This window comes from Anticarsia gemmatalis, chromosome 22, assembly GCF_050436995.1.
Source record: "Anticarsia gemmatalis isolate Benzon Research Colony breed Stoneville strain chromosome 22, ilAntGemm2 primary, whole genome shotgun sequence".
NCBI classification, from domain to species: Eukaryota; Metazoa; Arthropoda; class Insecta; order Lepidoptera; family Erebidae; genus Anticarsia; species Anticarsia gemmatalis.
Window position 1 is genome coordinate 3,913,807 of NC_134766.1, and position 13,516 is coordinate 3,927,322.

The window sequence follows — 13,516 nt, forward strand, 5'->3', positions numbered from 1 at the left end:
ATTACATCAGAATTAGTACTATCTTACTGATAACTGGGCCATCCCGCGGAGCTGATAACACACCACATAAATACAAATCAAATCCGCCATTTTTATCAGTTTGCCGCCATCGCGCTCCAGTGACAGTTGTTCATCAGTTCGGAAATTGAATGTTTTCGCGACGCGGACCCTCTCGCGACGTTGTTGCGTTTTGTTTTCGTTAGTCCATTTATTTTAGCAACAACCTCGGGTTGTTGCTTAAAAAAGTTACAAAAGCTTTGAGAATTTCGCTATTAAGGGTAAGTTTTCTTTTTCAAATTCTTCTTTCTGTTCATTTATTAATTAATTTTGCAGATTTTTTACTGATTTAAATTGTACATGTGTTAAATCCTAAAGCCAAATTATATTTCTGAATTAAATATTCTTGTGGCTAGAATAGGTACCAGTAAATTAATCTAAAAATTGGAGTACAAATTCTTGCGCCCATACAGCGAAAATTTGAATAAATTAAATTATGAGATTGTAGAGTCTTCGAGGAAAACATTTCAATTTAAGGATACCTTACCATTGTCAATTATTGAACATCACGTAATATAATAATATATGTAAACCACAAATAAGTGTTCAAATAAAATTTCCCGGGAAATCGTCTCCATGTCAAACACACGTAATGGAAGTATTCAGTAACACTGACCTTGCGAGTGCGCTGACTCAACATGGCGCCGGCTGTTACGTCACAGCTCACAACTCTGTTTGATGTGCTCGTCACGATACTACACGAATACTATGAGGAAGATTCCTTTACACATGTCATCGAGACTTATACAGATTTGTTCTTTAGTTGTATTTGAAATATTCCATAGTCGGAAATTATTGAAAAACTATCGGGTTTATAAAATTAGACCGTTTTGCTGAAAAGTGGTTTAAATTCTGCTACCACAGTGTTTTAGTGATTTTAATTATTGTACGTCTTAGGTGCAATTTTCCGAAGTATTTTTGTACTTACTTTTATGAAATGTATTTTTCCCCATTGCTCTTCTCTAAGAGTTTTCACGTGCAATTTCTCTATAATTCTTAAGAGTATATTATAATGTTTTCGGTTTTATGACGATTATGTCAGCGGTCAAATGTTCGCTATGAATTTGTTTCAAAACATTTGTTTTCGCCTGTTGCCAAGCAATTAAGGAGAGACTTATTATTATGTTCTTTCTAAAAATAAGCTCTATTACATGAATTTTACCACCGACGCGATTTGCTGAGGTATTTTCGAGATCTATGGCACAGAACGTGGAAAAAAGGGTTAAGGAATTAATGTTAGTTTATTGTGTTATTTTATTTCTTCGGTTGGGGATATACTAAAAGGAATCAGTTTTCAGATCGATGCATGATTTTTGAATAAAAAATACTACTAATAATATTTTCTTGCATTTACAAACGTTCTACGGTCTATTTCACCCTACTGAATGAGCATCGCTTAACTTATCAAGTGAAACATTTAATTTTTTTCATCTGCCATTTTTGTATCGGATAGTTTATCCGACAGTTATAGTTTCGTTCGTTCGTAGTTTACTAGATTCAACGTGTCGCAAAAATCCTGAGCATTAATGCATTCAGCTCTAGCATAGACTTGATCCTCCTACATTTCGCGAGCGAGAGTTAATCACAAAATCGGCTGTAAATGTTCCCACGACTGCCAAAAGTGATATTCATGTCACACGTTCATGCTATTTTTAGATACGCAATTAGGATTATAAAGATTTGAATTTATCAGTATATTAAAGTCCGATCAAATCCGATAATATCTATACCGATAAAAAAGTATTGTAGTTATTGTCTGTGGCCCTAAATAGTTTTGATAAGATTGCAAGAATAGTACGATGTATGATTATATAATGTAATGGTGTTTTAAATATGTGTTCCGCGTTCAGTATCAGTATTTGCGTAGATTTCCTGAAATTATGTTTCCTGGTATTAAATTGTTTGACGTCGTATGCAATATTATCAGGAGAATATACTTCTGACGGTGAAGGAAAACATCGTGATAAAATCTTCCATGCTTACAAGTTCTTTAACACATTTATTGAGGACATGCAAGCCATTTGGTCAGCGTAGTACACTTTACCTAAGCCTAACCCCTCTCTCGTTCGGAAGGTGACTCTTGCCCACTAGTATGATAGTTATGAGTTAAAAAAACATGTCTGTACATGGTTTTCAGCCATGTAGGTTATGATAAATACCTCATAGAGAATTAATTCAGGTATTTATCGCTCAGCTGCCTTATGATGCTTCTGTTTTCTTAATCTCCACCAAAATAATAAAATATACGAACTATTAATATATTCATTAGCGGTCATGGTCACTCATCACCCTCGACCGGTATCGTTAAACCAGAGTAAACATTTTGTGCTAAGTCTACTTCCCATGATACTTGACGTCCTCCGATGGAATTTTGGACTTAACTAAAACACCCTTTCCAGAGAAAATGTCATATCATGATTAAGTTAACGCTCAAGAATTATTTAGCAATCTCTTATATTCATGAAACCTGTTTTCCTTTTTCAATGTGGAGCACGTAACAAAATTATACAATTCTTTCTGACTCGGGCAACTTCGCTTGCGTCCAATAAGAGAGAATGGGTGAAAATTTTCCCCGTTTTTGTAACATTAATTACTGGTACTCTGCTCCTTTTGGCCGTAGCGTGATGATATTTAGCCTATGTCCTTTCTCGGGTATCAAAATATCTCCATACCAAATTTCGTGCAAATTGGTTCAGTAGTTAAGGCGTGATTGAGTAGCAGACAGGCAGACAGACAGACAGAGTATCTTTTTTCTACTTTCGCATTTATAATATTAGTATGGATCATGAAGAAGAAATCAGTGACATGGCAAGCTCTGATACAATCATACCACAAATAAATAGATCATGTGTGAGGATCATACTATCTAAGTACGTAGTTCCGTGTTATTTTTTACACTGTACCCAGAATTGGTAGATGATTGCTACTGCGCATATCTATGTATCTGCGTTGTTCACAATCGACACGTGCTACTTTACTAATGTTTACATGATTAAGATCTTTTGTCGCTTATCACCGTATTTTAACTTATAGTAGCGGCTACTTTGTGGTATATGTTCAGTCTTTTGTATGAATTGTTTAATGGGTATGTTAAATTTTATTGCTAAAGGCGTTAGTTAGAAGGAACTGGTAATTAGTTGAATTGCCTACGGTTGTTGAGCTTATTATGTTAAAACAGCCATAATACTGTCTGTTCCGTTTCAAACATAACGCATTCGAAATATCGAAAAGATTAAAATCAATAACTTGTTTAATAATGCCTATGAAAAAGTGTTATGTTCTTTCATAGGCAGCTGCAGCGTCTATTTATGTAAATGGTAGTTGTTCACGTGAAAACACAATATTAGATGTCTAGGAAATACTGCGATTCAGTGTGCGTACGGTACGGTCAGTATCACAATCACAAGCAACCGTTCTACAAAAACAATTAAGAACAGGCCGTTCTTGTACAAGTTTGATCGCCCAGTTATCCCGTTATAAACTTGATCAATTATACACTTAAGGTTTTCTCGGAAATCGCTCTATCTACTGAAATCTAGATAAAAATCGGTTCAGTAGGTTTTGCTTTTAATATTTATTTTAAACAGACGTGGCAATCGACTTTTTTATAACACGAAGTTCTGAAGTCGCCTCTGGTTTAAATGATAATTATATTTTACCAATTATTTTCTTAAACTTTTCCATCGTGTGACTTTTGAAAAATAAAGCCCTTATTCAGCGATGTTTGTTGCTACCGCTACATGAAAACTCAGTATATCAAATTAGCGATTCCGCACCCTATAATCAGAGACCGACATGTCTTTCATTCAACAATGGTTTATTCACGATAATCATAGTGTCTTGTAGTTCAGTGCGTTTACAACTAATCGCTGTAGACTACAAGTTCACGATCGTTACTGAAAGGTCGGCTTTTAAGGAGTTATAGTAAATGTATTTTAACTTTGTGCCTTGTGATTTTCATGAAATTGTTAAACGAACGTGGCGTAGTTAACAACAGATCGCTGAGGTTAAGCTACGCTTACCGAGGTTGTTCTGTGGATGGGTGATCTTATACATATCGAGTTCCTCCGTGTTTCCGAAGGCACGTTAAATTGTGGGTAACGGCTGTCATTTTCAAAGATTAAACAGTCGTTAACAGTAGTCAGAAGTTTGATAGTCTGACCAGTCTTACCGTGTATCGTGTTATAGCCCAGGTAACTGGGTTGTGAAGGTCAGGTAGGCAGCCGCTCCATGTAAAATACTGGTATTCTGCTACATCCGGTGAGACTGGAAGCCGACTCCAACATAGTTTGGAAGAAAGGCTATGCTGATTAATTTAGTTTATAACCTTTAACACATAGAATACTTTTTACCCCTAGAAATTTATCTACGCAAACGCAGTTGCAGGCAGAAGCTAGTATGCTATGCACATGACCTGATTACCACTGCAATCTTGACATTGAACTTAATACATTTATTTTTTCATCCATTTTTATATGAGTGTGACAATCTGACTTTTATGAATTTATGAGTTATTTTTATTATCTCATTGTTGGCTACAAAATTTGCGTGGATAACTGTCGTCAGCCATTTTTATCACACATTATCGGAAGTCTAGAAGTTATCGCCTATGTTTAGTTCAAGGCTTGACTGATATCAAGGCACTTGTTTAATAAGATACGTTTTTAAGCAAAATTGCGAGTACATGATTTTTTTCGATGTGAATAAATCGATTTGTGTTTTTTTAGACGTTTAGGTAATGATGTGATTGGTTTTTTTATTGTCTTTGGTTAGAGTGTTGCTAGTGACAAAATATGTGATATATTTTATGCTTGTTAATGCAAAATTAAGTATGAAGAAAGTTTTTATGTTATTTTGGTCTCGAATGTTCTAACTATGCAAAGTATGATCGAAAATGTCCGTATATTCATTTTGTGTATTATGTAGGCATGAATAAACATTTCTATAAATAAAATAATGCTAATTAAATCACGTTATCGTTGTCAATCAAGTGGCTATAATTAGCCGATAATGATCAATCACTCTAAGCATCAATTTGATCGCTAGCCTTCCTAAATTGTTTCAGTTTCAGACTTTACTAATTAAAACTTTTAATGTTTTCGACAAAACGAAAAAGTGTAACGAAATGGCTAGAACAGAGAGGTTTCGTATTTTGGAAAGTATTTTAAAAGTCCGCTGCCGATCATGGCTGTTCTTGTTGTTTTTAATAAATGTGAGTGTTGATAAAATGGTAACAATGAACAATCATGGCAGAATTTTGACCCTAGTACTATGAAAATTTTACCTATAAATGCATTGTTTGACACAGTTGTTTGATAGTACGTTTGTTTGTTTGCCTGCAGGGAGCACCGGGCGAGTCCGGCGCGTGTATAAGTGCCGGGCGTGTGTGGCCGCGCAGGAGGCCCGAGGAGCCTCGCCCCAAACCGGCGCCGCGCTGTTGGCGCCGCGCGCTCAACGTCGACCCGCCCTGGCTGCGCCGTGCTAAGGCCCGCTGACGCCACACACACATTACGTATGTAACCACTTACCGATTTTTATTCTAGCCAATATCAAACAGTTTCCTATTTGGAAAGTGTTAGAGCACCGAAATGCTGTAGTCATCTCCTGTGGAGGTCCTTCAAGAACACGCAGAGGTATTCATCATTATAACAGTCAAAAGACGACCACTGCTATGTTCAGGCTTTCTCATAATGTCAAAATCTTGATCCATTAAACTATCTCACTAAAATGCTGTAAAATCAAAGGTACTACCTTATGTCGTAGAGTTCGAGGAAGACCAGAATTTGGAAAACGTTCAGCAAAACGTTAAAAGATGAAGTTTAAAATCTTCTTTCTGAGAAAACAGCAGCTTTTCATTCATTCTTTCAATATTTCTAACAATAACTTTGTATTACAGCTGACACTTGTGGACTAGCGCTAGTGGGCCACCACCACCCGGCTCGGACACCTGACACCCCCTCACAGGCGGCACGGTACTCTGGCACTTATCGTGAGCCGCACAAGGTTCACAATCGCAACTAACATGAAGGTCGTCGACGAAGAACGCGTGACGGTGATGGAGGGCGAGTGGTCGCCGCTCGACGTGATCCGCGAGGTCGTGGCGGGGGGCGTGCAGGAAGACCCCTTCTACGTCATGGACCTGGGCGAGGTCGTCGCCCGGTACAGGCGCTGGAAGGAGCTCATGCCCCGCGTCGAACCTTTCTATGGTGAGTACGTTTTACTGCTTTAGAAGGTTGTAAAATTGACAGTCGTTGGTTATGTTTGTCCAGAAATCTAAGTAGTTCAGAGGTTTACGATGGTGTCCTCCACTATAATTGCGTCAGAAGGTCGTGGGTTCGATTTTAACACGGATCAAAATTATGTGTGACCTGCAAATACGTATCGTTTGAGATTCTGGTTGTTGTTTGTGTCGTTGTAAAAGTCCCTGCGACACAGGAGCAATAAAAGACACATTAAAAAAAAATTAAAAAGATAACTAAGTATTTTATACCTTCAAAACAGTTATAAAAAATATGCTTCCTGTTACAACTAAATCCTGACCACTTTAATACTAAAGTAGCTAGTCTTACTAGGTATTTAAAGTGGCTTTATAATAAGGTGTATTTGTTTTGTTGTAGCGGTGAAATGCAACGACGACAAGTTGTTGGTGACGACGCTGGCGGCGCTGGGCGCTGGCTTCGACTGCGCTTCCAAGGCCGAGATCGAGCTCGTCACCTCCATCGGAGTTGAGCCTCAGTCAGTACCTTAATACCTCAATTATACTTATAATACTGAACACCATATAATGTGTCTGCTGTGTGGTCCTGCGAATTCGCATGAAGTCTAAATAGCTCAAATGTCTTTTACAAATACTAATTTCTAGGCATGAAATTTATAATCTGTCGGACACAATTTGATATATCTCTGCAAATTGCAAGCTAAATAATCCAAATACTGTCCCACTCTACTGAACAAGAGTCTTCAGAAATGACAGACGTCTTAGATTTATCACATAGACGAAATGAGGACTGAGGATTTTGCTTTTCTTTAAGGACTGTTTAAAAATACCCGGAAAATTAGACCCTCAGTATAATTGTTCATTTTTTTAACCCACAGTAAAAAGTATGAAAAAAAAAAGTTGTATAAATAATATTATATTCTTCTATGGTGTAAATATTACTGATAGTTGTTCTATGTGTTTGTTTAGGCGCATAATATTCGCGAACCCAGCTAAGATGGCGTCTCACATCCGTTACGCCTCGGCGGTGGGCGTGGACGCCATGACCTTCGACTCGGAGACCGAGCTCATGAAGATCAAACAATACATGCCGCATGCACAGTAAGTAACACTACAACAATATTTATTAAAATTTCGTTTGATTAGCTATCAAAATATAGTTAACTAGCTGACCCGCGCAACTTCGTTTGCGTCACAGAGATAATGGGTTTTTGTAACATTCTTCGTTGCTACTCCGCTCCTATTGGTCATAGCGTGACGAAATATAGCCTATAACCTTCCTCGATAAATGGACTATCTAACACTGAAATAATTTTTCAAATCGGACCAGTAGTTCCTGAGATTAGCGCGTTCAAACAAACAAACAAACTCTTCAGCTTTATAATATTAGTACAGATAATTCAACTTCATTATTGTGAAGTCCATTCGTTGCTAAATGTACCTGCCTGATTAAATTATGAATGACATTAAATACCTACACATAAATTTTAAAAATTATCTCTTGTGGGCCTACGACATTGACAATAAATTTGTCATAATAATATGCTGACTTCTTTACTACAAAAAAATAAGAGCAAGACGCGACGGCAACAATTATTGATCACATGATTGGTAGATCAGTCAATCGAGTGTCCTCTGTACTTTTTCTACGTTCCATTAGCTTATTATTATAGCAATTTCTGTTCAAGTTTGGCAGCATAGTGCAGATACGTTACAACAATGGTGTTATTCTGTTTCTAATTGTTCAATGACTAATGAACTTCTGTGTTATCTCGTAGGCTAGTGATCCGTATCCGCTGCGACGCGGAGTCAGCGCAGTGTCCGCTCGGCATCAAGTTCGGGTGTGACGCCGTCACCGAGGCGCCCAGGCTGCTCAAGCTGGCCGCCGTGCTCGGACTAGAGGTAAATAACGCTACGTATATCAGCTATGGAATTACACACACTATAAAAATATAAGATTTAATTCATTGTCTAAGTCATCGTAAGTACTCCGATTTTCAGAGTCTTAATAGTTTTCGCATGAAATAGTAGCAAACACACGTTTATTCCCATCTGCCACCGGGGTGGTAAACGCCACTTATTAGTACCAACCATCACTCCGGTGGCAAGCTCAGGGGTGGCAGATGGGAATATTCCCATACACCTATCTTTTGACACGAATTTTCACATCTGTAAAAACGATGTTTACAAGTATTTGCATTAAAAACTTAACAATTACTTACCAAAAGAGGCTAGGCTAAGAGAGGTTAATTTATACCTTACATAAGTAAGTCTGTTGATCGGAAGTTAATCTTAACGATATAATCCTATAAGTTCATTATGTTTTCTCAATAACACAATGTTCTCAGCAGTATTAGATTACAATCGTTATATGGACGTTACGGTCGAATAGGAACAGTAATGACCGCGACTAGAAGACCTTTGTGTTAATAATATCATATTATTATATGTATCGGACTTATCGATGCGTAATAAAATAATAATATGTTAATCATATTAACAGAACACATTTCTGAAGACATATTGTATATTTTTTCATATAGAAGTTATATTAAATTTGTAAATTAAGGGTGTGTTTTTCTAAGTACGTATACGTGCACGCATATTGCGTATACGTATGCTTAGCGAAAACTTAAGTTTTAAGTTAGTATAAAGACTAATAGAACTGCTTAAATATACCAATGTAAATGACTAAAGTATAAAGTAATTCAAAAAAACGTTTTTGAGTAACAAAGGTTTATAGGTTAAAAGTATAATTTTTTATCTTCTTGTTTGTTGTCCAGGTGATCGGTGTATCTTTCCACGTGGGTAGTGGTGCGAGCGAGACGGGCGTGTACGCGCGCGCCGTGTCGCTGTGCCGCGCGCTGTTCACGCTGGGCCGCGGGCTGGGACACGCGCGCATGCGCCTCGTCGACATCGGGGGCGGCTTCCCCGGGGCCACCGACTCCGATATATTTGAGGTAAACATCTATACTAATATAAGAGAGTTTGTTTGTTTGTTTGAACGCGCTAATCTCAGGAACTACTGGTCGGATTTGAAAAAATATTTCAGTGTTAGATAGCCCATTTATCGAGGAAGACTATAGGCTATATATCATCACTCTATGACCACTAGGAGCAGAGTACCAGTAAAAAATGTTACAAAAACGGGAAAAATTATGACCCATGCCCTCTTTTGTGACGCAAACGAAGTTGCGCGGGTCAGCTAGTAATAAATATACATTTTATAACCGTATAGCTTCTCCTTGTTCTATAATTAAAGTCTATCCCTCTTATTCATAAAAATATATGAAGTTATGAAAGGCTTATAATGTGTTTTGTTTCTTTCACTCCTTAGCGAAATGAAAGAGAGAAAACATATTTTAGTAGTTGTTAAATTAAAATATGTTTAATGGTTTATGAATAAGAGGGTATGTTTTCAGTTGATCATCATTTTCCGAAATGATGACGTTAATTTCAATATAAATGTTTATGGCGTAATCAGATCCAACAGTTAAAGTTAAACATATCACTGAAAACTGAAAGTATTTTTTCATCGTCTTTTTGGGATATTCCCAGTAATTCCAATAGTCCCAAAAACAAGTTGTGACTTTTTTCACGCTGTAATACTAACTGAGATACAAACTTTTTTTACTTCATCGAAATACTATTCTTTAGCATTTTATCATTAATTATGTTTGTTTGTACGCGCGAAACACTGGCAGTTTATCTTATTATTGTTTGTATGTACGTGCAGGTATCTCAAGTGATCAACGCGGCGCTGGAGGAGCACTTCCCGGAGCGCGGGGTGCGCGTGATCGCGGAGCCGGGCCGCTACTTCGCCGCCGCCGCCTACACGCTCGCCGCCTGCGTGCACGCTAAACGTGACGTGAGTCGCTTTCACATACTAATATTATTATTATGTAATTTATTATATTTTGTCCAAAGAAGTAGCTACGATTGCTTATGTGGGTTCGATTTCGGGTAGGGCAAAGTGTCGCTGTCACCCGGGGTGACAACGGAGAATAAAAGTAGGAAGAAAATTCCTAGTACACTATTGTACGGAACTAGCATTGTAAACTGGAAAACGTAGGAATTTGAAACATTATTTCAGTCAAATAGTATCACATGCCAAATTTCATTTTGACTAGGCTGATTGTGTGTCAGCAAATATCTAATTTGTATTGTTTGTATGATGTAGGTGGCCGCGAAGGACCCGGAGGGCGAGGTGGACACTCACACGATGTACTTCATCAACGACGGCGTCTACGGCTCCTTTAACTGCGTGCTCTACGACCACCAGCAAGTCGCCGCTGAACCTCTCTATGTAAGTACCACATATAATTAACTACGAGTATTTTGTGTCTATTCACGCATAATTAGGTTAGAGTTTAAGTCACGGTTTATAATTACAGTGTGAAATACTGGCTAACTTTTATTTGATTAAGTACTCAATCTTACTCTATATGTGACGCAACCCTTCATTGCTATGAAAAAGTCCCAGCCCGTGTCAAAAAGTTGGCCCTAAGCTTTTGAGTTCTTGTTTGATGCCAAAGGTTTTGATCTTCTTGCTCAGAGAGCTTGTAAAGGCATCAGTCCTGTGCTTGGCATCTCGCCAGTTGTGTTTTGCACCCCCCTGCTTATGACAGTGACGGCATAAGCAGTAACGTTGCATTGTACACACGATTCCCGCAAGTTTCCCTCAAACCAAAACTTTACTAAAAGACATATTTTCCCTCCAGCCGAGCTCGGAGAAGGAGCTTCCATGTTCGGTGTGGGGTCCGACGTGCGACGGTCTGGACTGCGTGCTGCCGAGCACGCGCCTGCCCCCCCTGCGCGCCGGCGACTGGCTCGTGTTCCGCGACATGGGCGCCTACACCATCCCCGTCGCGTCCAGCTTCAACGGCTTCCCCGTGCCCAAGGTGCGCGCGCTCGTCGATGCGCATCTGTGGTATGTATCTCAACATTAATAAATTGTAGTTACTATTATATGGTGTTAAGTATCTTTTAGTATATTACTTATTTTCAAACCAAAAAAGACTAATGAAAAAAAACGAATATCTAATCAATAATTTATAAATTCAGCTTCTTTGCGCCATCCATTCAATTAGATTTCTGTCTCTTTTGAAATTACTACACGTTACAGTTACGGAATTGTTCTAACCATAATGTTTATTTCTCAGGTCGGTGTTGAAGGAGCTGCACCCGCTAACGTCGGCGCAGTTCGTGGTGGGCGAGCGCATGTCGCTGCTGCCCCCCTCCCCGCCGCCCGCGGCCCCCGCGCCCCCCGCGCGCGCCGTGTTCGTGGAGTGCGCGCTCAAGTGACGGCGCCGCGCCCCCTCCCCCCCCTCGCACCATGCGCTCCTCTCGTGTCTGTACCGCGCAGTGCTTCACTGTACACACCTGTTCACAAATATACTCGTATATCCTTTATAGTATGTCGATAACGACTCAAAGTATATCGCTACTTTTTATTAGCAAAATTGTATACATAAAATGAATTTACTACGTGTATTTTTAAAGTGATTTAAGATCTATATTCTGCGCCTAAAAGTAGCTTTATACTATGAGCTTATTATCATATGTGTCTATAAAAATACGGCCTCAAAATCATTCTTCAACCCGTTACAGTTTCAGAATCGTTTAGCATCAATTCTTGTTTATTAGATACAATTTACAACTATTAAATACCAATCGATTCTACTATTTGTCTCGGGTTTATATCTTACCCTACTGCGTGTCGCAAATGAGGGTTATTATCAATTATGGTGTGTATATCGGCATGTCGAAGTTGCATTTGAAATTTTTTTCGTTTTTAAATTAACTATGGGGGTCGTCTTTGTTTAAATAATTACATTTTGGTGTGTGGAGTAACGATGAGATCGTTTCATATTAGCAATATTTATATAATAATGTAAATGTGCTGTAGAAAATTCTTGTTGATTTGAGTCTTTCAAACAAGAAAATATGTTGCTGTATTTAGTAAAAATACATTTGAAAAAGTAACAAAATAAAATTATATTTAAATAGACTTGTGTTTCGAACCTAATTTGGGTACAATATAAGGTTCGATTAAGTTAAAATTATACTAAAAAAGTAAAATAAATCATGTATTTTTGTTATTTGATAGTATTCGGCTAGTTTAAATGTAAGTTTTGGTATTGTGTCGTTAAAATAACGACTAGTTAAGGGCCAAAGATGCGTGATATATTTTATACTTTGGACATAATTTTAACTTAAAATGACATAAGATTATTTAAAAATGAATTATATTTTGTGTACTTTTGTATCTTGTATGTTCAAGGGATGTCAATAATGTCAGTTTTAAAGTATAAACAGCGAGAAATAAATGTTATTTTATTGGAAAAGTCATATTATTGAGATTCTTTGTGAGTAAATTGCGTATGTCTTATCAATATAACTATTTTATAATTCTAATTATCTAAGAACTCTGCAATATTATGAAAATGACTTAACTCGACGATGTGTGAACACTTTTTTCATTAGAAATGCAAAACAGTTATTGTGATAACTCATACACACTTTATCTTTGAAAAATGCGATAGATTTTCAAATGAGCAGTTAAATATGGATTTAAATACTTTTACTAAAGCTTTCAAAGTCTTTAATACGAATTAATTAAGCGCTAATGATAATAAATACTCTTTTTCAAGGCATTATAAACCTTTAGCAAATGTGTCAAAGTACATATTTCATTGCTCATTTGACACCGCGTTGTTCAGTTGATGTGTTCGCAACATATTTTCTTCTAAGACTCAATTGTTTTCGCTTACTAATATTTTGTTGTTGCAAAAAAACTGCCTAAATATTTGTATTTAACTGTCGATTTGTTTACGGTTGTATGTGATAGCATAGTGGCCACATTCCTGTGTTGTGCTGGATCTTTACCGACATGTGTAATGAATTTTATCGATGTTCAATGTTTCGTCTTTCATAGATGGGTTTCGCAATTTGTAGCAAATTTGCTTTTTATTAATAAAATTTCGTGGAATTTGATGAAATGTTTTATTTTTACTGCTATACCTGTACTTATTTACTTTTAATACCAAGAGAGAAATAGAGGTATGAACATCATAAGGTTAGTCAAGATGTTCGCGATAATACAAGGACTAAGCCAATAGCAAATGCAAGAACTTACTTCTTAAGTTGTTAACATAGAATTTCAATACAGAATTTTTAATCTTCCGTTTCGGAAGAACTAATTACTAGTGAGGAGAAACTAAATTTAACAATAACGATGCC

At 37.4% G+C, this 13,516-nt stretch overlaps 1 protein-coding gene across 3 annotated transcripts in view; it reads left to right on the forward strand.

Annotated features, from left to right (window-relative positions):
- The window catches only part of LOC142982932 (ornithine decarboxylase 1-like), a 29,279-nt gene extending 16,004 nt beyond the window's left edge, over positions 1 to 13,275 (forward strand). Inside the window, exons 1-11 of one of the 3 annotated variants that reach the window (XM_076129675.1) lie at positions 91 to 278; positions 5,400 to 5,569; positions 5,954 to 6,263; positions 6,675 to 6,792; positions 7,244 to 7,375; positions 8,053 to 8,176; positions 9,058 to 9,234; positions 10,011 to 10,142; positions 10,455 to 10,580; positions 10,996 to 11,204; positions 11,437 to 13,275. In XM_076129675.1, coding sequence (XP_075985790.1) covers positions 6,080 to 6,263; positions 6,675 to 6,792; positions 7,244 to 7,375; positions 8,053 to 8,176; positions 9,058 to 9,234; positions 10,011 to 10,142; positions 10,455 to 10,580; positions 10,996 to 11,204; positions 11,437 to 11,578 — 1,344 coding nt within the window. In that variant the 5' untranslated portion in view covers positions 91 to 278; positions 5,400 to 5,569; positions 5,954 to 6,079 and the 3' untranslated portion in view covers positions 11,579 to 13,275. Of the gene's footprint in view, positions 1 to 90; positions 279 to 4,657; positions 4,793 to 5,399; positions 5,570 to 5,953; positions 6,264 to 6,674; positions 6,793 to 7,243; positions 7,376 to 8,052; positions 8,177 to 9,057; positions 9,235 to 10,010; positions 10,143 to 10,454; positions 10,581 to 10,995; positions 11,205 to 11,436 lie in introns of those variants that run through there. The other 2 variants (XM_076129676.1, XM_076129674.1) reach the window with 2 other exon arrangements.
- The last annotated feature ends 241 nt before the right edge of the window (positions 13,276 to 13,516 follow it).